Raw genomic sequence first — 26501 nt, forward strand, 5'->3', positions numbered from 1 at the left:
ATATAGGCCTACACAAAATTTTAGCTAGTTGCTGCCCCTTTAAAATAGTATTATTTCGTAATAGGTTACAAAAGCAATACGTGTGTCAGCCATAGCGTCACCGAGCCCCTGCGTCATGGCGTCACTTCCTGTACCAACTGGCAGTTGCTGTTGTCGGAGCGCCATGTTATTTCAAACAAAAGAAACAACTCCACTTCGTAACAGTTCATGACAGGCTGAAACACAATGGCGGAATATAACCTGCTTCTCAGCTTCTCATAAACCGGAGATTTTCATAATGCCTTTGTAAGTATGTCGACGGAGTTTAAGGACAAACGTGGTCGAAGCAAACGCGAGGTCTTGGGCCTTAAGTCACGAATCGGTTGAAAACTCGACACGCTGATAAAAGCGTGTAACTTAATGGTGTCGCTCAGTTGTTGAATTAGTCCACAATATATTAATTTTGACAGCAATCTTGTTGTCAGTATGCAGTTGTTAATGAGATAAAATGATCCCCACCCCATCAGATGCAGAGATTGCGCTCATGCTAAGCACGCCGGCTTGTATGCAAGTTATAGATATTAAATATATTGCATACAAGAGTTGTTGAACTGTTCAGATATGTAGATCAGTAGTGCACGTATTGCTGTAGGTCAGTGACTTTATACTAATACCCCTTAAACTAAAGGGGAGTTCGCACAGAAGCGTTCAAGCGTACTAAACAAATGGGCGAAGCGGAACAGAACACAATGCATGGGCCGTTTATTAAAGTTGAACTATTTTTATCTTGACATATGGTGTCTGTGGACGCTGAATGCGCGAGACCCTGGGAAAAAACGGCCAGCCGTGACGCAATGGTCAGAGACACGTAACGTTACGTGCACAATTAAACTTCAACGCGCCACGTGTGAACGGCGAAAAAACAAAAGCAAGACGCGCAATAAATAAATACGATCTTTGTTCGTCAAAATATTTGCTTTACTACGAGCTCTACTTTTCTCTACTTTGGTCTCAGAAAGCGTTTGTTTATATGGGATGGTCTGCACTGAACTGGGTGCATATGTGCTGTTGTTTTTGGTCAAAGGAAAATACATAACCTGTAATATTTCTATTTATTCTTTTGCAAAGAATTGATGAAATAAGATGTTCTCAAAGTAGTGCTGGCAACAATACATTTACATATTAAATGATAATGTGTGTAAAGGTAGCTTCTTAACTATCTTCCGTTGTGTTCAAGCCATGTTTATGAGAGTTGAACAAGAATGAACCAAAATGTGTTAATTACGAGTGGGAAACTCAGAATTTCTCTTAAGCCCGAGTTTCCGAGTTGGGGGAGTGACAGTTACGTTAGAAAATATGGGGCTCGCAATAGATGCATTGACAGTAAATTTGGTGAGATTAATTACATTTTATTCATACTCAACTGTATTTTGTACATAAGTTGCATACAAAAACCGCCAGTATTTTACAATTACCATAAAATAATAAATTAGATGGTAACAATCTTGACATTAAAGTCCCTCTGAACCGGAAGTTGTAAATGACTTTTCTCCAGTGTTGTGATGTATTTCCAAGTGAAACGGAATATTGAACAGAGGGCAGGGTTTTACTCTAGCGCTCCTCCTCTCCATCTCTCACTCATAGCAGACTAACGGTTTGAGGGGAGTGGTTAAGCGTTTTCAACCCAAGCCGTCAAACTGACGTCATCAGAGAATGAACGCCATTCCAGATCGGAAGTAACTTTTCAGATTTTGATTAAAGATTACCACGGCAAACCATTTTTTTTCTGTGTTTTAACTTGGATGGATTAATTGTTCACCACAAGACTAACAAAGTAAATAGGTGTCAATATATGTGCAAACAAAGTAAATAGGGTCAATTTTGATGTCATGTCGACTTTAAACATTTGGGTCAAGCTTGCATGTGTTTTTGGCACATTGTTTACTTACAGTATACTTACCGTTTCATTGTCTCTGTTTTAAATCCATATCTGAAGTGTCCTGCAGCGCGCAGCTACACGTGTCAAAACAAACTCCCATGAGGCGTGAGTGATAGTTTTTATTTCACCTCTAGAGGCCGCTCTCATACTGTATAATGACAGCAGACCCTTCCCAGCAATGAACGCAACATGGAAAAACTATCGGTATGGATTTTTGCCGATAAATTGTGCTAGCAATCGGTCGATTTGCAATTGCAATTTGCCGATTAGCCTAATATGATATACCTATCAATTGGTTGACCTCTATAATATTTAACTATACAAGAATTTACAGCACCTTCATAAATCGAATTAAAACAAAGCAAAAACGTACCTTATGTGCATTCTTCATTTTGTAGAAGAAGAGGTAAAAAAAAAAGTAGCTGAATGTTTTGTAGAAAAGGTCCAACCTAAAGTGACTTGAACGCATGTGACGTCATAATTACGACTTCACAACTCATAATTTACATGCGAACTTCCCCAGAGGTCTGGAATGCACCATTAATCTGTAGCCAATTTTTTTGACTTAACAGTGGTCAGGTGATTGAAGGCTGAAATTTCATAACATGCAGAATTTCCAATAAAGATGCAAACGGCTCCTGTGACCACGTTCTATACTACCACTATGTTTCTGTTAAATCTGACAATTAATGTTTCACTTTTTCACAGTCCAATTACCAATCAGGTGCAGACAGTACAGCAGACCCCAAAGCATTATGGGATCACGTCTCCTATCAGCTTGGCACCGCCTAAAGAGGCCGATCTGGTCCTTGCGCGGAAGCTGACTGAGACACTCCGACCCTTCGGCGTCTTTGAGGAGGAGATGGAGCTGCAGCGGAGGTAAATGAAACATGCATCACTGAATCGCACATGTATGTGGACGTGCATCATGACAGTTAGATCGTGATTGAGACCATCAACTGGCTCTTTAACTCTTCGGAGTCTTGGGCTATTTTGGCCGTTTTTGAGTACTTTTTATTATTTTTATTTTGCGACATAAACAAATGTTTACCATACCAATGTTTGGTATTGTTTTTTTCAGCACAACATCACCTATATGAACAGACAATTATTTTTTCACTTTTATGTTCTGTATCAACATACTGGACCCAAAATCACACAACAAACACAAATTCCGAATAGAAAAATTATAGTTTTTTTACTACAAAAAAACACAAATATGCTCAATGAAGCATTTTAAAAGGTTTAAAATGTAAACACAAGTTGTAAATGTCAACATATACAGGTAAAATTCAGATATAATCAAGCTATATACAAAAAAAATATGATTTACAAAAAAAAGCGAGTGTAGCCATAGGCTTTTTTTTTTCTCTTTTTAGCTTTGCCACTTTTTAAAAGTTTATGCACACAATTATTCAGAGAGCTATATTTAAGGCCTTGCATTCCCAGAGTATGAGGGTTCCCAATTAGTGCAAATACAACATAAAAAAATGTAAAATTGAGATAAAATCTAACTATATACAGCAAAAAGCAGGTGTGGCAATAGGCGTTTTTTTCTTTTCTTTTTTGCTTAGAAACTCTACAAAACACTTCATGTACAATTACACAGACAGCTACATTACAGGGCTTTCCTTCCTTGAGTAAGAGGGGTTCCTAAAAAGTGCAAATATACTATACAAAAGGTAAAATGAACACAAAATCAAACTATATATACAACTATTTACAACGAATATCAGGTGAGTTTTTATTTATTTATCTGTGCCACTCCTCAAAACAGTTTCTGTCAACAATGAGACCAAAGACATTCGCTTCATTTTCCTTCCACAAAAAACTACCTAAACTATCTACACTACTCCTAAACTACTCTCAAAATCTATTCAAACTTTTCCAAAAACTAGCAATAATATCTCTCTCTCTCTCTTTCTATATATATGTCTCTCTGTCTACTCAGTCAATCTCCCAACTCCCGCGGGCGCCTTTCAATTTCACTTCTTTGCTCAGTTGGCTCCTCCTCCACTCCCTAAAATGTGCAGCCTGAAGAGCAGAGTCAGCAGATTCACACATTTTTCTCCGTTTTGTTTTATGACAAAAACCGACGAAGTTATGAGAATAAATGCAACGCCTCTCGCATCCCATCTTGCGTTCCTTTACGAACGCGTCAATATTTTCAAAAAAAATTATATAAAGTTTAAATTATCATATCTCCGTTTTTACTTGGTCTATCAACACAAAACAAAAAGTAAAATAGTTTCAAGCCAGCACTTTCGACAGAAGTGGACAGCAGCGCTCAACGTGACTTTGTTTTTATGCTTCGACGTCTTAAACTGGTCATGTGATTTGATCACGCCGGCGTGATCGGCGACTCGGAAGAGTTAAGTTACACAACTTTTTAAGTTAACTTCTTAAAACTAAATGCACTAAGTTCATCAAATCCATTGCTTTTAGTTACTTTATTATAGACTTTATTCTAGGGATGCTCCAATGCCGATAATTCTTTTTAATTGAAAGCCGATAAGAGCCTGATTACAAAAACAAAATTCTCGCCATTAAAATCCATGTCCCAAACACACAATTATAATGATGTTCTCATTATAATTTTATGTAGCCTATATAAAAGACACGTTGCACTTAACTGTATTTTCCTTTTTCGAAGTAATTCCTATCATATTTCAAGCAATTCAAAACCGTCATGGCGAACAGTGCACATTTGAAGTGACTCAGCTGAAGGAAAAAAATGTATGATGATAACGATAACATTAAAAAGGAACATATATCGGCCGATACCGATATGGTGGCCGATATATCGTGCATCCCTGCTTTATTTTCTTCTATTTTAAAACAATTGATGATTATCTAATCAAAATTACAAATTATATTACAGTGATGAATTCTATAAAGATCTGAAATCAAATGCGTTTCTGATTTGTTTGTGTTTCTGTCAGCTCCATGAACATATCAGTTTGCTTTCTCACGTCACTAGCTTTGAATTTGCAACTTTGCTTGCAAACGAATGCATTAAACATTTGGGTCAGGCTTGCGTGTATTACAAATGTTAGCATCCTCAGCCTTGATGGCAAACATACTGCTGTTCTTTCTCTACTAATGTAGCATATAGTCAAAAAATTAATTACTTAATGATATGAAAAAATGTACGGTAGTGTACTGTATTACCATTTCAAGCACATGCACCGACACGTGTCAAAACCAGCTCCATGAGGCATCGGTGATAGTTTTTATTATCGCCTAGAGCAGGGATAGGCAACTCCGGTCCTGGAGGGCCACTGTCCTGCAGAGTTTAGCTCCAACTCTAATTAAACACACCTGAACAAGGCAATCAATGTTTTCAGGATTACTAGATAGATACAGGCAGGTGAGTTTTTATCAGGGCTGAAGCTAAACTCTGCAGGACAGTGGCCCTCCAGGACCGAAGTTGCCTATCCCTGGCCTAGAGGTCGGTCTCGTACTGTATAATGCCAGCGGACACTTCTCAGCAACAGACTCAACCCCGAAAAACTGTCGGTATGGATTTTTGCTGAATTATTATTCCATTATTCAATTATTATAACAGATTATTCCATCAGTTATCGGCCAAACCGATTGATTGGTCGACCTCTAGTAAAAAGAGCGGTATACTGTTAGCGAACATCACAACGCCACCCACACTGCTGAGAGTGCCGTTTAGATGAATATGTAAATGTGCTGCACGCTTTCCTCTTAGTAACAAACACAACTGCTGTTTTCTCACCACTGTATTTTATTGTATGTATGGATATATTTGCACCAGCTCTGCAAATCGTCACATTTATTTATATAGCTCTTTATACAACAGATTGTTTAAAAGCAAGCAGCAATACGGTATTAAACATGGAAAAAACAGTGTCAGTGTCTCTGTCAATTAGAATTACAACTTCAACTTCTACTATAATGCAGATCTTCAGTGTGTTCATGTTTTTACTCGCGGGTTTACTCGATGGACTGAACAGAAGAAATGAACCGTTGAAGAAGGTGGAGCTTCAGAGCACACCTGGCTATTACGTAATCGCCCCGGACCAACTGTAGTTCGAAGGTTTTCGATGGAGTAAACTTTTCTGGAAAGTTCGCTTTGGCAAGCTATTTCAAACTCCCAAAACAAACTTCATTTTTAATTGATTTTGTTCTGAATAACATCACACCAGTTCGTTCTTTCGATTTTGCTCAAATATCGGGTCTTAACTTCCTGGAGGATGATGTCCCACTTAGCAACTGCCTTGTTAAAGAGGTTTTTACAAAATATTAAAATATTTTTAAAATAATAAGGCACAGTAAAATTATGTAAATTGTTGGCAATTGTAGCCAAGTTATGTTTTGTTTAAACAAATTACAATAAGGACAAAATGAAGACACAACTATGATATTTCCTTTTTTTATCAGTTTATATTAAACTTCACACAGCACCAAGGGACGAGGATGGCAGCAAGTTTTCTTTTAATTAATACAACAAGGATGCATTCAATGCTTTCAGACTTCATCAAAGACTCTCAAAAAACATGTATCATGGTTTCCATGGCTGCTGATAAATAAAATATATTAAAATAGGAGACTATTTCACAATATTACTGTTTTCAATATATTTTTAATCAAACAAATGCAGCCTATAAGCATAAGAGTCTTCTTTCTAAAACGGTAAACCTTACTGCCCCAAACTTTTGGATGGTTGTGTGTTCACTTCCATAATTTCTATCTTTTTATTGTTTATTATTCTATATAGTATACATTTCTCCATATCCATAAGTATGAAAATGTAGAGCATAGTCTCGTCTCATCTTTTAGCTTCATCAAATTGCTGTTTAAACCTGGTTCTTTTGCCCACAGAATCCTAGTGCTTGGGAAGTTAAATATGTTGGTTAAGTTGTGGATCCGTGAAGTCAGTGAGACGAAGGTAACTTATCGTCCTTTTAATTATAATAAATACATAAACTTCTGAATAACCGTTTGCAGATTCCAACTGTTACATATTTTCATATATTTACAGAATATTCCAGCATCAGTGATTGAAAGTGTTGGTGGAAAGATCTTCACGTTTGGATCCTACAGGCTTGGAGTTCATACCAAGGGTAAGTTTTCACTAGACCAGCACTAGATCCATACATGTACTTCACATAGTTTCTGTGTGTCTGAAATTTCTCATTCACTAACCTAATTGTTTAGGTGCTGATATTGATGCTCTCTGCGTTGCACCCCGACATGTGGAGAGAACAGACTTTTTCTCCTCGTTTTATGAGAAATTAAAGGAGCAGGAGGAAGTCAAAGACCTGAGGGTATGGAGCCTTTTGTGAATGTGTACATATCCTGTACATCTTTCTCAATATCTGTGAGGCTTAACTATTGATATTTGCTTTTGCCTTCTAGGCGGTGGAGGAAGCATTTGTCCCTGTGATAAAGCTGTCTTTTGATGGCATTGAGGTATTTTTTATGTCCTTGCATATATGACATCAAACAATAGTTCACGCCATAATTGAAATTATCATAATTTTTTGTCTCATGTCATTTTGTGTATGTTTTGAAATAAGTTGATATGTTTATGGCAGATTGACATACTGTTTGCCCGACTGGCACTACAAACCATTCCAGAGAATCTGGATTTGCGAGATGATGGCTTGTTAAGGAACCTTGACATTCGCTGCATTCGAAGTTTGAACGGTAATTGGTTATAATTGATGAACTTTGTTAGGGCTGGGTATTGTCACTGATTTCCCGACTTGATCAATTAACGCGGTGCGCTTTTAATTCTCCTAAGCCCGAACTTAACGTGCAAATCAATAAAATCATGTAAAGTGACATCCGTAAAATGTGACGTGCTTGATACTAAAAAGAGTTATTAAAAGCACAAAAGAGAACTTGCGCTTTTCCTCAGGCAGCTTTTTGTGCGCGTGCTCAGAGACTGAGCAGAACATGGACAAGCGGGAGTTTCGGCTGCGCATCTAAACGGTCTAATACATGCAAAAATGTTAAAATTACCAGCTTAGCGAGTATTCACTCAAATCCAGTCAAATTATGTCTTAAGTGAATGCAAACAGTTGGGAGAAAATAGAATGTGTATCAGTATATTTGATCTGTGCATTTGGTGTTAAAGAGACAGCAGCCTAATATTCCTGCTGCAGACTAATGGCAATAAAACAACAAAAGACAGAGAAAATCTCTCACTGCTCTTGACTGAATAACTTTTGTAGTAGTTTGTAATTCTTGCAGTGAAAATTGAAACTGATGGGCAACATCACAACTAAAAAAAAACAAGTATACTTGAGCATTCTGTCCTTCTGAGGGTCTAATCGTCCTGTTTTTGGTTCGTTTACATGTCTGGTCAAATTACCATCATATGTAGGCTACGCACCTACAACAAGCGCATTTAGCCCAGCCCACAGCATTGTTTTGGATGTTCGGTAAGTTCCGTCATAAAAGCTGACCAGTCAGGTTGTGAACGTATCCCTTTGCCTTTAGGTTCGGTGATAAAAAATGCCAATCTGAACGCTAAGCGGACCAGGGGCTCGTTCTTCGTACGTCGCTAACTCAGTTAGCTGGATTTGATTGTTGACGATTTGGCATGATCTTGGATTGTTTGGTTCTTCGACGCTCATCCTGGACTTGCTGTCATAGCAACAGGTGCGCAAGCTTAAACCTGCTCGGAAGCAGGCTTATTTCATGTAAACAGGATTAGATCGCGGCTCATAAACGGAGCTGATAGGGAAGTGCAGCGCAGCGCGATAGTGCACTTTCTGAGATGTATATTTTTTCTCGTGACTCGTGAGATTGTCGTTTACATTATAAAATTGTTGGAAACGCACATTTATTTTCGACTTGTCGGAGTCTGGCTTTAACTACAGCACAAACTGTTTGCATTGCCCTAAGATTATTTGCGAATGGCTCTTTCCTTTACACTTGGAGATGCAGAGAGCTTGATGGAAAGTGCCGTCTGTCGTGTCATTCGGAGTTTACCTGGCGCTTTTAGGTTTAAAAAACAGTTTTAGGTTTTTTAGTGGCATTTCCAAGCCACTTAAAGCAGTTTTTTTTAAAGCAGTTTTTTAATTTTTTTAGGCTATCTTAATTTTTTATGAAGATCATGCAATCATGACCATGCCGATTACAGTATGTGTCACTCATCATATCCGGCTTCACTAACGTGATTGGTACCATAGACTATAGGCTACCATAGACTGCCATCAAGGCCTCAGTGAAGGGCATTATGTGAACAGAAAGGGGATTCACAATGTAAATGTGCAGCCCAGTAACTATTGGGATTCTTAATATTCCAGATTAATAATATTATATATATAAATAAAATAAAAAAATGCAGTTTACTAAAATCTTCCATATCACAAATGTGAAAGCAAAATGGCCAGGATCTGTGCGTGACTTAAGAATTTTCAGACATTCACATTTATGCTCATTATTTGAAAGTGGTAAGGAAAGTTCCACAATTAAATATCAAGCTCACTGTATTACATACACTTATGCTGATCCTAACAGAACTGCATTTTTTTCAGAGGTGATTATGACATGTTCCTGCCTGCAGACAGGTGTTTTATGACCCCATTCCCTGACCCAAACCAGTTACAATGCAGATCTAGCCAGGACAAGGGCACACAATGAAATGAACTTTGGCTAACTAAAGGGACGATTTCAGTGTTTGAAAGTCAGAGGGGTTGCACACCTGACAGGGCCTGTGACATTGTTGCATGTGCCATATTACACAACATTGGCAAAAAAAAAAAAAACACTTTTCATTAAATGTTTAATAAAAGACAAATATGCTTAGTTCCTTGAGTTTTATTTCAGTTGTTCTTTGTAAAGAAAAGCCAGTGGTCAAGTGCCTGCAACAAGAGATATTAGACACATGCCTCATGCAACAAATACAAAGGAAAAGTTGGCTATACACTGCCCACCTGTAGGCCTATGTCTCCTCTGTCTGTGCAGACTCTTCTGTAGGCCTTTCTAGATGTGGAATCCTGCAACTTATATTGCAGCCATAAAGCATACAAGTATAAATGAAGTAAAGTTATTAATGCACTTGCAGGTAGGCTAGTTCCTCCATATGACAGTTATCTGAGAGGCTTTATTCACTGTCCAGCAATGGAAACAAATGGACATTACAAAGTCTTATACTTTCTTTCCTTTGGAAAGTTAGAAAATGTCCACTTACTGCACATATTTCAGCCACCACTTTCTTGGGAACAGATGCAAGTGTTGGTGTATTATGTAAAAGTGCACAAAAGAGGAAAACACAATGCCATTACAATGAACTACACTCGGGATCACAAAAATGTGATCAATAACTCATGGCAAAATATTTTTACATTAACATAAGTTTATTAGTTTTCACTTTCACAAGTCAAAGCAATTGATCATTACTCAAGATTTAACAGTTGAAATGACTATACGGCCTTAATTTAATGCAGCAAAAAATATTTACAGTGTAGGCTACTAAGATCTTTTCTTTTTTTACTCAGCCTTTTTCTTGGTTGCTTTTATAAACAGACAACCATTTATTTAACAGTGCCTTTTATAGAAGAGACTATAATATAACTAAAAAATACCATTATGTAGAATATTTTTGTACATCACTTTTATTTGTTCTCATGGTCTAGTGTGGTGACTCTGACATTACAATGAACAAAGTAATTATGCAATTATTAAAATACAAAAATATAGGCTAATAAGTGATAAAAACATCTAACATGGCCACTTTTAACGGATTCAAATTGTCTGCTACCTTTTGCCAGCCCTCTCTCCTGGCTTTTGCAGACTTTGAGGTGTTCCCTGGCGTTTTGATTAAACATTACAATTCCGAATAAACTTCGACTATTAGTTCTTGCTCTGCTGAGGAGAAAAACTGAGCGCGCTCTTTGCCAATAGCACCGTTGCTGATCAATGTTTCTACTATCGATACATATTCCCTTTTAAACCAGCGCATGAACGCGCAGTTATCTCAGATAACTCAATCCAGGGATACTAATCATAAACAACAGGTGTGTTCGAAGAACCCTTTTTGCCGGATCATCATTAGCACGATGATATCATCTTGGATGTGTCATTTGATCTCGGATGTAATAAGCAACGTACGAAGAACGAGCCCCTGGACTGAATTGTTGTTTATTTTTTTGGTCCGGACCAAACTAACCGAACTACAAGTGTGAACTAAAAGATTGATCTTGGAATTTAAGAATCAATATATCGGTTCATCAAAATGGAGCTTGATTACAATCCATTAATTTATATTGTCAACCCAGTCCTAAATCTTGTATGCTTGTTTAATGAAGTTTTCCCCTGGTAATCTCAATATATGTACTTGTTTAATTGTCTAATTTCTCAATGTGCTGACATACAGGTTGCAGAGTGACTGATGAGATTCTTCACCTGGTGCCCAACATTGAGAATTTCAGACTGACTCTTAGAGCCATCAAAATGTGGGCCAAGCGTGAGTAAAAACTTGTCTGTCAGCCTGAAATTGCATTTGGTTTGTGGAACATGCCACAAAAAACAAACCCTACAATGACCTGCTGTGTTTGTGGGTATTAGTGCAGTCACAAAACCCCAGCAGTGCAGCATTGTGCCTCAGGAAATTTGTATGGCCTGCATTTGCTGCCTAGAACCCAGTGCACTCATGCTTAACCTAGTGAACAAATGACAGAATCTTAATTGGAACTTGGCCTTTAGAAATGCTTCATTGTGAAAAATTCCAGGCCAAATTTTCATTTATGAAGTTGATTTGGAGGTTTACTGTACGGAATTAAGAAATACATGACATTATTTGAAACTCCTACAGGCCATAATATCTACTCGAATATCCTTGGTTTTCTCGGGGGAGTATCGTGGGCCATGCTGGTGGCAAGAACCTGCCAACTCTACCCCAATGCTGTGGCTTCCACCCTGGTCCACAAGTTCTTCTTGGTTTTCTCAAAGTGGTGAGTTCCTACAACAGACGATGACATAACACAGAATCTAAACTTTTGGTCTTTGCTTTCAGAGAGCCGTTCTCTTCAATTTCATTAATTCCTTATTTTTCTTTCTCGGTGGTGTTTTCAGGGAATGGCCAAACCCTGTCCTTCTGAAGCAGCCTGAAGACTGTAATCTCAACCTCCCAGTCTGGGATCCCAGAGTACTGTTTTTATTTATTTATTTATTTATTTATTTATTTATTTATTTATTTATCTGACTTTATGTATTCATTTATTTGAATTGCAAGGCAATATATCTACAGAAACATGAAATATTTTGACAATATTCAAGATTTTTATGAATGTATTTTTTAGTTCATGCACTGAAGGAAGAATAATATTTGATCTTTTTCTTTATTTGCACCAACATAAGATGCATATTAATAAACAACAGTATTCACCTACATATAACTTTACTAAACTGTTAAAGGATGTAAACATTTGTGGAAATGTGAAAGTGATTTTGAATCGAATAGTGACCAAGAATCAATTTGAATTGAATCGTGAGGTACCAAAAGATTCCTACTGCCTCATGATAAAGGTAGTGAGTATGAAAATCACACAGTCAGAGAATGTATTCATCTAATAAAAGCACATTAGAAATCAGCACATTTTTCATGGTGCTGGTTAATTTTATATATATATATCAAAATAATATTGAAAAAATTGTAATTGAGAATATTGCTACTATTGAGAATATTAACCCACACATAATCAGAAACAAAATTAATTTAGCATATAATTTACTAAAAGCTACAGTGATTTTTCTGTACCGTCTCAAATTCTTCTTTTTTTTTTTTTTTTCTTCAGGTAACTCCGAGTGACCGGTACCACCTCATGCCAATCATCACTCCAGCTTACCCTCAACAAAATTCTACTTACAATGTCTCAGCATCTACTCGGGCCATCATGGTGGAAGAGTTCAAGCGGGGTCAGTCTCATTTCTGAAGATCCCTAGAAACACATTCTGGTAGAATAAAGAAGCGTGCTTTGAAAAGTGAAAGTCAACATTTTCTCACCATCATGTTATTCTAAATCTGTATTCCCTGAAAGCTTCCCTTCTGCAGCAGCTCTTAAATCTAATTTGTGTTTAAGTACATTAAAATATGGATTCGGGTTGTCAAAAAAGGAATATAGCACACAATTTGAATGGACTGTTTTGTTTGTCCTTGACAGTGTGTTTAACATCCCATCCCCTTTTGTGTTCTACTGCTAAAAAGAAAGTTATGCAGATTTGGAATAACAGATTTTTTTGTTTTTTTGTTTGGGTGAGCGATTCCTATTAAGCTGAAGATACCTTGCAAGGCTATTGTGCCACTGTTTGATTCACATTCCAATTGTTTAACTCCTCACAGGTCTTGCTATCACGGATGAAATATTGCAGAATAAAGCAGATTGGTCCAAACTATTTGAAGCACCAAACTTCTTTCAGAAATACAAGTATGTATTAAGCTGCATATCCTGTTGGACACTCATGGTGAGATTTAATCATTTCAATAAAGATTTATTTCTCAAAACTGCACTCACACACATTCATAGCCCTTTCACAAGTACCACCTTATGTAATCGGTGTCATCAATTTGAAATAAAAGCAGAATTTTGCATATTATCAGTTTATTTATATGAGTACAACACAATGGCTTTTGACGCGTCAACGTTTTTGATAAAATAAAATGTGTAATAGTCCTGCTTAACAAATTACTACTGTAGAGCATGCCTGAAATGTAAGTTACACTTTTGAGATGGTTAAAATTTATATTTTTCAAAGGTAGGTATTTCAGTTTAATGTGGTTTTCTTGTGCTATTAATTTGTGTACAATTCAAAAATAAAATTTTTTAGTTCACAATTCGTACAATGTATTTCTTGTTAGTCTGTGTTTTCATAGTGTTCCTAATTTTCAATTCTAACTTTTTTTTTTTTTTTTTTTTGTCAATGTTTAGCATTTAGTCTGTTTTTGTTAATTTTTAGATTAAATTCATTGTTACGACTTTAAGTCAGTAGGTGTGTTTGACTCGAAGCAACACTGCTCAGACCGATCAGTGTATGACATCAGAGCACCGCAAGAGCGACTCGAAAGCAGTCTTCTCTGTAATTGCTTTCATGGTATTTTGATGTCATTCACCGATCGGTCCACGCAGTGCCGCCTCAAGTCAAACACACCTAATATTTCAGTCAAAGGATACAGAATTCTGACTGAAGGAATAAAACTGATATTTTCTATCAGTAATGTAGGTTTAATACAGCTCATTGCTTTTGCCATGTTAATTGAAGATCCATTGTGCTTGAAAGCTGATGAAGCTCAATTTTGGGGGGCTTTAGTGGGTAGTTGTTTTTTTTTTTTTTTTTTTTTTTAGCTAATTTAAGCTCATTTTAAATGTTTCGGATGCTCCTTCACTTTCCGACACAAGTCTTCCCACCCCACATGAGGATGCAGCGACTGCATGCAGTTCATTGTGGTGCTCAATTCATAATCACCATTATTTTGTACAATGTAGCAATTAGCTGGTTTCAAAGAATGAATTAAAATTGATTTACAGCATCTCATTCTTTTCTGTCCAGATAAGCCCCTAAAACATAGAGTGGGGGGAAATGCCCAAAGTGTGGTGCTCTGCAGAAAAATACAGATAAATACATAAAGGATAAATTGTGAACGTTTTAAGCTGCTATAAACTTTTAAGTTGATCTTGCTTTTGCTTTGGTACTTTGATTAATCTATAAGATATGGGGAGCCATTCCACTGAAAAATCGTTTCTTTTTTAAAACAATAGAATAATCTGAAAGAGTTTGTACACTTCTATTCCATTAGACCATCTATTCAAATGGCAAGTAAACTGTGTTGAGTCACTTTGGTTAAACAAAATGCAGTTTTGCTTCAAATAAATGTATCTTGTGAATGTATGAATTGGGAGACGGGATGAAAAATGTTAAGAATGTTATAGTTTGTCTGAAATAATTGATTATCATAAGAGGACTAGATCTTTTCATGATGCTAATTAACTGTAAAAGGTGCCGTGAATTTGCTGTTAAAGATAAAACGTTTTTGTGTGTGAAATGAAGTGATCATGGCTGGATATGATAAGGGTGATCCCCACTTGAATGAAGTTCATAAAGATATTTTTGTCTTTGGAGAGAGGTGTAACAGTACATTTTCAGTGAGATGGGGGCGGGACGGCCCTGTAAGTTTTGCCGGGTTTGGTTGAACAGCTCTAGTCTAAAGGATGTAATGGCATTGTTCTGTCTTTTATGTCCCAAGGCATTATATAGTGTTGCTAGCAAGTGCACAGACAGAGAAGCAGCACTTAGAGTGGTGAGTACAGCTTACCGTCTTCATCCAGCACTGTCACATGCTTAATCGGACCGATGTTCTGCTCAAATCCCCTGCATCGGTTTAAAAAAATGTGGTGGAATTGGACTAAATAAACTGTTTGCCTGACAGGGTGGGCCTCGTGGAATCAAAGATCCGAATCCTGGTGGGAAACCTGGAGAAGAACGAGTTTATCACACTCGCCCATGTGAATCCACAGTCATTCCCGGGACTAAAAGAGGGAGCTGACAAGTGAGTTTAAGATGCTTTTAAAGGCTTAAAACCGACCTAAGAATAGTCAATAGTCCCATTCACAGTCTTTACTCACTCTTTCCTTTGTGTCCGTACAGGGAGGAGTTCAGCACAATGTGGGTAATAGGTATTGTGTTCAAAAAAATGGAGGGATCAGAAAATCTCAACGTGGACCTGACCTTTGATATCCAGTCCTTCACTGACACAGGTAAGACTTCCTGTCTGTTGGCAGTTTTAAAGAACATACTCGAAGAGTCGACTTTGCTTTTGTTTTGTTTTTCTGGATGTTTTCTAGTAATCAACCTGTGTTCTTTGAATGGCTGTAGTTTACCGACAGGCGATCACTAGTAAAATGTTTGAGCAAGATATGAAAATCACAGCCATGCATGTGAAGAGGAAACAACTGCATCAACTACTTCCTAAAGTCGCCATTCAAAGGGGCAAAAGAAAGGCAAGTGTTCATGTGTATCTTTGCAAAACATGATAGACAATCGCTTAGAATCGAGATTAAATTGCATGTGCTACACGCTTGGTGTTTTAAGTCCCCAATGGCTCCTTAGAGGCAGCTAACCCTACCCTCAACCTTAAACCTACCCATCCCCTCGCTGCCTGGAAGGCGCCGTTGGGGGCTTAAAACACCAAACACCGTGCTACACTAGCAATTTGTTGTTTTACAAAATTAGGATAGTGTATCCAAGTAATAACAGGTTAATTGGGACACTTTTCCCCAGTCATCTCAATGTCAAAAAGTGAACCAACAAACACAAATTCACCCTATGCTTTCAAGGTGTATGAAATGTATGTTTAATGGTTATTTTTCCAATATTTTTTTGAACATTTTTCAAGGTAAAAGTGTTTTTTTCTTCTTCCCCTTCTTGTTCTAGAGGTTTTGTTATTTGACATTCTGAAATTCAATGACACAATAGCCGCTTTCCGACCAAGTAGTTCTAGGAACTGTCCACTTCTAAACAGTTCTAAGAACTACTCTCCCCCAAACTCGGGTTTGCTGTTTGCGTTTGCACTGGCCAAGTGGCCATAGGAACTGGTAGGAGGGGTAAGGGAGTGGACCTTTAGTAAGGGACCTTTATTTTGGCGGCGCTGAGAACGCCAGAGCAAACAATGCTCGCATTCTCTGTGTTTATCACCAACTATGGTGTTTATTAGTAGCAATCCGTCTAACAGTACTGTTTAATATCTTATTAGATAGAACTGATATAGAAAGTAGACCGTATATGAAAAAAGGTTATTAGCCTATGCCGTGTGGTTGATGTCCAGTGTTGCTAGCTGGGCAGATAAACATAATCATGTTTGGCTTGGTCCCCTCAAAGTTGCGTTGGATTTTCTCTTCAGCATTTAAGGTTTAGAGACCCATCTATCACTGTTTTCCATGTTTGTATAGTTAGTTTATGGAGTAAATATAGGCTATAATCTGTGTTTACATTCTAGCTGTTTTAAAAATGGCGGGTGCTGGTGTTCCGCGTGCGTTCGGTCAATCAGCGTACACTAACGTCACGGGTAGTTCCTATAGTGCTGGTTTAGACCCTACTCTGAAGTAGGACCTAAATTAGTTCCTACAAATGGAGTTCCTAGAACTAAAATCGTCCCTAGTTCCTGCGGTGCGAACACGCCGACATCCGGGTACTATAGCCAATAGTTCTAGGAACTGTGAAAAGGTTCCTTCGGTCGGAAAGCGGCTAATCATGTGAGGGTCTGTTGGGGTCATTCTTATGGTATCATTTCATGCTTTATAGTTTTCTTGGCCTTAAGATGGCTTCTTGCACAATTTGTTATACCACAGTGACTTTGATTTGTTGGATCAAAGCCTCAAAAATTGTTAGTTTATTATTTTTTCTTTCTTCTAGAGCATCTAAGATATTTAATTACCCTTAGTTATTTGATTACAGACTATTATGTATGTAACTGTTACTGAGGGAAACATTTACATTTTAATTAACTTTAAAGGTACAGTATGCAGTTTTTGCGACACTAGTGGCACCTAATGGAATTACAAAAATAAAGTATTATGTTTCTCACTCAACAGTGATGTACTTTTTTTAAAAATTTTTATTTATTTATTTTTAAATTGTGTCTTGTTCTCATTTCCCTTTTCCTATAGCATTCGTCTGATAGCATTCGTGTGATGAATGACGGCAGTCTCGACCTATCGGTTGACAGTGACAACAGCATGTCAGTGCCCTCCCCCACAGGCCCTTCAGCTGCCAAGAGCGCCCGTGCCTCCAGCCCTCAGGGGTATAAAATCTAAATATTTTCACCTGCTTCTCTAACATCATTTGTCTGACTTTATGTAACTCTTGTCTTTTGGGAATACCTGTACACATGCTTTTTTCGTTATTTTTTTCTAATCTCTCCTCTTCCCTCCCTGACCATAGTTCCACTGGGACGGCCACAAACAACTCAGATTTGCAGGGAAAAACGGACACTTCAAGTGGAAGCCCGCTCCTGGTTGGTGGTATGTCTATTGGGATCTTAACTCTATATGGCTTACTGTATTATATTTGATACAGACATTAAGGCATCTAAATTATCAACATGGTCAACTTCGCTGAAAAACATACTACATACAAATCTACATTTCAAGATGAAATGGACTGAAGCAGCTTAGGTTTACTTGATTATCTGTACATTTGTTTTAGAGGAATCATGTTAAAATGTAAGTATTAAATATGATGCATCAGGCTTTTGAGGAACGTTTATTTGTACATCTCTGTAATCTCAGAGTATCACAAATGTATTGCATTTCATTAAGTTTTCCCCCCAACAATAAACATGTTTAAATAGGCTGCTATACTGTTATAAAGATCTCAGTGTTACGATACTGGAATTTCTTACTTCGATACAATAGCTTGAAAAATATTGATATTCAATACAATTTTTGATAGATATTTGTATTTTTTTCTCTTCATTTTTTTTATAATATGGGTAATTTTGCTGTAATAGTTGTCACAGCACAGGAAGGTTTTATTTGAAATTACTACTGAACTAAATGTATAAGAAAAAAATACTAATAAAATTAGAACAAATTGCAAACCATAGCACAAATAAATACAATTGAATACAGAGACAAATTAAATAAACACTGCTTTAAAGGGATAGTTCCCTCAAGAACTATTTATTCACCCTCAAGTTGTTCCAAACCAGCATGAGGTTCTTTCTTCTGTTGAACGCAAATATACAAAAAAGAATGTTGGTAACCAGACAGTTTCTGGTCACCATTGACTTCCGTAGTATTTTTTCTATTATGGAAGTCAGTGGGAACCAGCAACTGTTTGGTTACCAACACTCTTCAAAATATCGTATTTAATGTTTAGCAGAAGTAAAAAATTCAGGTTTATTATACAGGTTTGGAACAATTCGAGGGTGAATAATAATAATAATTATTATTATTATTATTATTATAATTTTTTTGGTGAACTATCCCTTTAAGTTTTTTCAGGTGAGTCTTTGTAAAAATTAAATACAGATTAATCAATCAGTGGCTTAAAGTTACAAAAGTTATTCAGTAAAGAGCAGCAAGTGCATGCAATTTACTGTTACACATGCATTTTTTCTTAATGATTTACATTCCAAAACTGACTGTATTTGTTTTTATTTAGCTGTTTAAGTGCAATAAGCCACAAAAAAGAGCTAAATTTGGTACATCATACTGTTTACATAAAAGCCGGGTATTATGTATGATACTCAACAAAACCACTTTTTTTGTTGACTTCTTTTTAAAGATTTTTTTAAATATTTTAATTTCATGTCAGTCTTTGCAGTGTTAATGTCACCTTTAAAGTTGCCATTTTTATTTTGTAGTTTTGTCATTGATTGAATAGTCCACCCAGTGAAAATGGTCATTGGGTCTCATTCACTAATAATTACGTGGATTATTACGTTTTTGAACGCATAGGAGAACTTCTCACGAAAAATCTCCGCCTAATTCACAACACGTTCGTACACATGAGTTTGTTCTTAACATCGTTCTGATGTTAGTGAATTTCGAGTATTCTAAATGAGCGGCTGCGTGAACGAGGTTAGTCATTTGCATAAGACACGCCCAAACCATCTCCATATAAGGGCTTTTCGCACACCATTTCCTTATAGCCCTTTCGTCACGTTTGTCAAACACGCCGCTGTTTGCAGATGCGCTCTCCCCCGATCCTCGATCCATTCTTACCCGTTTAAACGCAATAAACACCTTTTATGCAGACCCAGATTATAGACCTCTCATTAGCCAGCTGTACATATGTGTATATCTGTGCTATTCAGAAAAATCTCGCAGCTGAACCTATAATGCAGCTTTTCTTACTCTAACTGTATATAATGGAATGTATTTAAGATGAATTTAAACTGTATTTAATAATTAATACAATTAATGCAATATACTCTTTAGTTGTGTTAGGATAAAATATCTTAAAGAGATAGTTCACTTTGAAATTAAATTTTGGTATGTTTTAGCTTACCTCAAGGGCATCCAAGATGTAGGTGTCATTTTTTCCGCAGTAGTTTCAATTTTGATATTTTTAGGTCAAACCGTTCTTGTCTGTCAGTCATATCATGCAGGTCTATGGTCACCCCCTCAAAGAGCATGCACAGAGTCCAAATTAAAACAATTCCCCATCGTCCAAATTAAACAATTCCCCATCGTAAGTACACATTGACGGTCTAAGACACGAAACGAGCGGTTTGTGTGAGAAAACGAACAGTATTTATATAGTTTTTAGCTCTTATACACAGCCACGTCCAAGTGATCTGAGGGCGTGCGCGCATCCTGGTGTGTGACGTGTGCGCAGACTGGTGCATAGATATACACTAGATGTCGCCTTGTCTACGGCAGTTCATTGGAACGAATGTCTTTAAGGCGACATCTAGTGTATATATCTATGCACCAGTCTGCACACACGTCACACACCAGGATGCGCGCGTGTCCTCAGATTACTTGGACGTGGCTGTTTATAAGAGGTAAAAATGATATAAATACTGTTCGTTTTCTCACACAAACCGCTCGTTTCGTGTCTTAGACCGTCAATGTGTACTTACGATGGGGAATTGTTTAATTTGGACGATGGGGAATTGTTTTAATTTGGACTCTGTGCATGCTCTTTGAGGGGGTGACCATAGACCTGCATGATATGACTGACAGACAAGAACGGTTTGACCTAAAAATATCAAAATTGAAACTACTGCGGAAGAAAAGACACCTACATCTTGGATGCCCTTGAGGTAAGCTAAAACATACCAAAATTTAATTTCAAAGTGAACTATCCCTTTAACACTATTATAGGCCGTACAGAGTATGTGCTTTTTGCGTACGTGTGGTTTCAATTGTTCCTCTGTTTTTTTGTAAATTGTGCGTACACTTGCTTAGTGAAAGAGACCCATTTTCTTCATCATCGTTCCAAACCTGTATGACTTGGTTTATTCCATAGAACAAAAAAGTTACGTTTTGAAGGATGTTCTTGCTGCTTTTTCCCTTTTTTTTTTTTTAAATTAAAGCACCATAAGTAATCCATATTCAAGTTTGCTTCACCCGTATTTTCATAGGACAGAAATCTAACCTGCGTGACATACCAAATGGAAAACGACTTAAATATAACTATAGAAAAGAACAGCTTGAATATTCTTCAAAATCTTTGCTTTTTTACTCCTCCGAAAAAAGAGTCATTTGGGTTTGGAACAACAAGACTTTTGGATAATTTGTTTTCAATACTACTACTGATTCGTTTTTGTATTGATCATAGCAGTGGATGGATCTAAACCCGATAATGTTGGGACCTCCAGCAGCAACGCCCCGCATAAGGGGGCAGCTGCACTGAAGAGGCCTGCCTCACCCCTTCAGCAAGACTTGGAGAAGAAAGCCAAAGTGGACAGCGTCCAACAGGACCCTCATCCTAGTCCATGTTTATCTGCTAGCCCTGCCAGTAAGAGACCTGCCTCACCCCTCGAGAATGAGACGTCCAAGAAAGCCAAAGTAGAGGATGTAAGTCAACGGTCTTTCATCTGCCTTGAACCCTCCATAAATGTTATGTATAAAGTGATCTGAAAAGCCTAATTAAATGCTGCTCTTCCAGTTCTCAACCGCAGAAGCAAAGTCAGGTGAAGCTGATGACCATGTTGATGCAGATCCAGCGGTAAAGGCTGTTTGTTCTTACTTTGTTACAAAAGTGCCAACATTTTTTATCTCCATTCTATCGCCCGAACTTGAAGAGGCAGCTCTTTTATCTTTGTTTTTTTCTTATGCAGAGCATTGAAGTGGTTCCTTCAGATGGTGAATTGAAAACGGACACAGAATTAACGGTAAACTAATCATAAAAACAGGGTATGCTTGTTATAAACATAAATGGAGTGAATACTTGAGAACTTAAATGCTGATGTTAGGTCCTGTCATTCTCAGGTGGTGGAAACCGCAGAGAAGATGCCGCTTTCCCAGGTTAGGACATGTCCAGTTGATTATTACATAAGAAGATTATTACATAATAATAATCCTTCCACCATGTCCATGACTCGAGTCATTTATCTGTTCTCACTGAAAGCTTAATGCTCCACAAAGCACCAGCCAATCAAATCAGAATTAATAACAAAACATCTTTATGCATTAATACCCATAAGGGTTATGATGTACACTATCATTCAAAAGTTTAAGTCAGTACTATTTATTTATTTTTTTGAAAACTTTTACTCAGCAAGGATGGATTAAATTGATCAATTGAAAGTAAAAACAATGTAAGCAGCACAACTGTACATTATTGATAATGTTTCTTGAGCAGTATATTAGACTGATTTCTGAAGGATCATGTGACACTGAATGTAATAATGCTGAAAATTTTGGCCAGGTCTCTCTTGAAAAAGAGGTTTTAAATCTCAATGAGATCATCTGGTTAAATAAAGGTTAAATAAATAAAAATCAGCTTTAAATTACATTTTAAAATGTTATAATAGAAAACAGTTATTTTAAATTGTAATACATTTCTGTTTTACTGTATTTTTGATCAAATAAATTTAGCTTTGGTGAGCATAAGAGACTACTTATTAAAAATATAAATTCTCACCAGCATCAAACTTTTGAACGGTTGTGTAACAGTAGTTAGTTAATTGTGATTTGTAGGCAAGTAAAAGTCAGGCCATTTTTAAAGAGCTTTTAAAATAACATGCTACAATATTAATAAGTTCTCTGAAAATTATTACATCAGTATCTGAGATGTCTGAAGAACTAAAGATAGGCTTTAGTATATAATTGTGTATAAAGTTTATTCCAGATAATTTTAATTTAAATAGTCTTCTGTAGAGCTAAATAGAAATTTCAGTAACACTTTATTTTAAGGTGACGTAGTTACACGTTCCTACATGTACTTACTATAGTAATAACAGTAAATTATGTATAATTAACCTTACTAAACCAAACCATAACATAAATAAGTACATGTAGTAGTTAATATGACACAGTACTTATTTAAGCAAGTACTGTCACCTTAAAATAAAGTGTAACCGAAAGTTCAAGTGCTCAATGAACAAATGGATTGTATGCACTACAGTGGATAAATGTATTTTCAATTATGGAAAGCAATCTACAAAAACATACTTGGGGATACTTTAATTTAGGTAATTAAGTCATATGCTTGTTAAGGTTAACAAAAAACTTTTTGGAGCAATGGGATTTCACTTTCACTGCTCGGGGAAATGCAAAGTAAAACTAATCACCTTGTTGAAGACACGGCTGGTTCAAACAAAAACATTTATCTTAGAAGAGATGAGATTATTACTTGTCAGTTTGTTACTTTGACACTTTAGGCCTGTTTACACCAAGGACAATAAAGATACAGTTCTAAAAATCATTCCAAATATAAAAGAATAGCAGAGTCGGTAATGGTAATGACACAGAGAAACGATATTGTTGGAATCACTTTCAGAAAGATTTTATCCAGCTGATGTACAACAAAAACAGTGACAGCCAATCAGAATCCATTCCGCTTTAAAGAGCTTGAGCATTTAAAGCGACAGACGACAAAACTGCAGCGTGTGCTTCAAATAAACAATGATATTGTGCATTGGTGTGGATGCTAATATAGTTATAGTTATCTTCATGGTTCTTGTTCATGGTGAGAACAGGGCCTTTACACTGATTCCAATCCATTTCACTGACAATCTATCCTTTTTAATGTTCCACAGAAAATATCCCACACCGATCTGTCGGACGTCCAGATCCTCCCGTCCAACCCCATCGCAGTGGTCAAGAACTCCATCAAGCTGAGGCTCAGCAGGTAGAAGCGGCCCAGTCTCGCGCTCAGGAGGTGAACGTCCCCTCGGCTCCTGCCCATGTGCAACACGGCTCTCCACAAGGGGGCAGCTCTGTTCTTCCACAAACTCCCTGTGACCTCTCTCTCTCTCTCTCTCTCTCTCTCTCTCTCGCTCTCGCTCTCTCTCTCTCTCCCCCTCTCTCTCTCTCTCTCTCTCTCTCTGCCCTTCCGTACACTGCAAAAAAAGATGTCATACACAAAAACCTCAATGTGATTCAATGTGATTTGGTGCACATGCTTTGTAAATCCGTTCATATCCTTCTGTTTTGACCCGAAAGACAGTGACGCTTTGCTTTTTTTCTTTTTCTTTTTTTGTCTTTTGTAAATCAATAAAGAGGCATGTAATTATATTCCAGGGTACAGTTGGTCTATTGGAGACCGATCCACCATATTTGTACAGAGCTGAAGGTGTAGATGTCGGTGGAGATGCATTGAATGGACATGAACTAGTGACAGTTACTAATCTGACAGCGGAGGACATGGCTAGCTCATCCAGATGATTGGAGCTCACTAATACAGCTGTAATTTAACCAAATCAGTCTGAGATTAGTGTAAACACCATCGTTTTGCTCCGCCGTCTTAGCAGGGCATTAATTATGGGTGTTAGGAGTGGAATAGCTAGTATTCCCAGCATGCTTTGATTCGTGCTCTGAGGAGACAGACCAGTGCTGGCCGTTCATTTAGGCTTGTTTTACCATGTGTATATATATATAGAGACGACAATATTGAGACTTTTATTTGCTTACAACAGCTTGGTTTTCCTGTTATATGCTGGGATTTTCCCAATGTGGAATCGAAGATGCTTTTTGAACACGATTAAAATGGCAGGTCAGCTCGTTTCCGTTGACCTGATTTTGAGGATATGGACGTGAATATGTAATGACGATAAGATTGATTTAAGTTTCAAACGAATGATGTTTTATTGGGGCTGGAGAGTGATTTTGTTCATTTTTGAAATCTGTACGAACTTTTCTTACTCCGTGTTTTGTCTTGATGGTCTGTGTTGACTGTGGATTGGTGTAACGGTAAAGCTGCCGCCCCGGGAACACTCGTCACGGCACAGATTCACTCCTGTGAAACGCCTCCTATGGCCTTGCAACGTTCTTTCAGTTCTTTCATACGCTTATTTGTAAGGACAAGGTATTGTACTTTTTCACAAATAAAAGTCTACGTTGTTGCAAAAAGAAATCAGTGTGATCTGTTTGTTTTTATCGCCTCTTAACAGTAGGGATTATTAAAGGTGCATTAAGCAACTTTTCATGTTAAAAATACCCGTTTTTCTAACCCATACATGCTTAAACAATTGCCTGATGGGCTGAATGAGCCCTTCAATGATCTCTGCGATTGCCTCTATAATCCTGTACAGTAAAATAAATAAGAGGGATTCGGGACGGAATCGACTGGGCGTGACGTCATGCGCGTTCACGCTCACCTGGCTATGTCTGGGAGGTTTGTGTATTCGCCGCCATTATCCGCATCAGCGAAGACAACTCAAACGACTTTGGCAAAAGTAGAAGATGGTTTCAAAGAGACCGGCTTCTAGTTCATCCCAAACCCCAACGCAAACTCCACGTAACCGTGTGCACAACTCTGGTTGCAGTTTCGCGTGTCGCCAGAAGGGGCATAGTTCTGCAAAAACTCAGAGACTTGCGCAATGCACCTTTAATGCAGTGCTTTATGCTTCACACTGCACAAATTAAAACCAAAAATTGGTTTATTTAATTTAAGGTAAATGTAAGGTTTGAGTCTTAATGGCCAATTATGAAAATGCTGCTTTTGAGCATTACAACATGTGAACAATGCAGGGAATCTACACTGGAATTACATTAAGAAAAAAAGTCTTGATTTTAAATGAAAGTTTTCCGGGGTTTTTTTTTTTTCTTTTCTTTTTCTCTCTTTACATGTTTGGTTGTGGCATGTGGTAATATATTTTTTCCCATGATTTTTTTTAAATATTTAAATTTAGCTGAAAGATGTTAAATAGCCCTAATATACTTTAGAATAGATCTATTGTAAATGATTGCTGTTTTAATCATAGTGTTCATGTTCTTTAGTTTTCATATATTTCAGACAAAGGTATTCTTAAAGGGATACTTTACCTCTGGGAAGATGAATGTGTATTTAAAATAGGTCATTTAAGTAGAAGAAATGTGAAGAATTTTTTTAATTTGGAGCTTTCTAGACTGAGAAAAGCCAGAAAATGCATTTTTGGCTTATGTGGATGAAAGACAACAACTCCCAGAATGCACTTGCTTCGCTGCCTTAGGAGGCCACGCCTACCGGTAAGAATGCGTATTTGAAAACAACAAGGCTAGCCTACGTGATGAGTTTGCCAGTGATTTAGAGATGGGCCAAAATGTCCGGGATTCGGCTTTTGCGTTCTACAGTCGCCATTCATCATGTTTACTGTGGCGAGCAGGACGAGGCTGACGGCCGCGGGAGAACGGCGCGAGGCCGGTGGCGTCATTACTGAGACGCGCCGGGTCTCGCATCTCTCACGGAGGAGCGGGAATTTTCTTAGCAATGGTAAAACACACATCAACTGATCACTTGTTTAGCGTTCATGTAAACACTACATTCAGATTCACCAATCGGAATGAATTCAGTTAGATTGAAACAAAAGGTGCATGTGCATGTAAACAATGAATGGCGACTGCAGAACGCAAAAGCTGAATCCCGTCGCTGCTACATTTTGAACGATCTCGACCGCCGGACAAGTCCGGGAAAAGGAGGATGTTGTTGTTTACCCCTACTTACTCAG

At 37.5% G+C, this 26501-nt stretch overlaps 1 protein-coding gene across 3 annotated transcripts; it reads left to right on the forward strand.

Moving 5' to 3' along the window:
- Nucleotides 1-106: 106 nt before the first annotated feature.
- On the forward strand, nucleotides 107-24919 carry papola (poly(A) polymerase alpha; the record flags this gene model as incomplete). Of its 3 annotated transcripts, none has more annotated exons than XM_081378493.1 (23): nucleotides 107-285; nucleotides 2627-2797; nucleotides 6770-6836; nucleotides 6930-7011; nucleotides 7106-7215; nucleotides 7307-7360; nucleotides 7486-7597; nucleotides 11280-11369; nucleotides 11718-11856; nucleotides 11978-12050; nucleotides 12700-12820; nucleotides 13245-13329; nucleotides 15144-15197; nucleotides 15327-15446; nucleotides 15545-15654; nucleotides 15773-15897; nucleotides 17563-17696; nucleotides 17837-17916; nucleotides 21188-21426; nucleotides 21518-21577; nucleotides 21690-21743; nucleotides 21841-21876; nucleotides 23613-24919. In XM_081378493.1, the coding sequence occupies exons 1-23, from the start codon at nucleotides 278-280 to the stop codon at nucleotides 23706-23708; spliced, it is 2220 nt and encodes a 739-aa protein (XP_081234619.1). In that variant the 5' UTR covers nucleotides 107-277. The 3 variants fall into 3 exon arrangements, with proteins under 3 accessions (XP_081234619.1, XP_081234620.1, XP_081234621.1); XM_081378494.1 differs by having other exon boundaries at nucleotides 21191-21426; XM_081378495.1 differs by lacking the exons at nucleotides 11978-12050; nucleotides 12700-12820; nucleotides 13245-13329; ... (9 more) ...; nucleotides 21841-21876; nucleotides 23613-24919 and having other exon boundaries at nucleotides 113-285; nucleotides 11718-11860.
- Between the last annotated feature and the right edge of the window lie 1582 nt (nucleotides 24920-26501).

The sequence above is a fragment of the Scardinius erythrophthalmus genome (assembly GCF_964197995.2).
Source record: "Scardinius erythrophthalmus genome assembly, chromosome: 11".
Classification (NCBI taxonomy): domain Eukaryota; kingdom Metazoa; phylum Chordata; class Actinopteri; order Cypriniformes; family Leuciscidae; genus Scardinius; species Scardinius erythrophthalmus.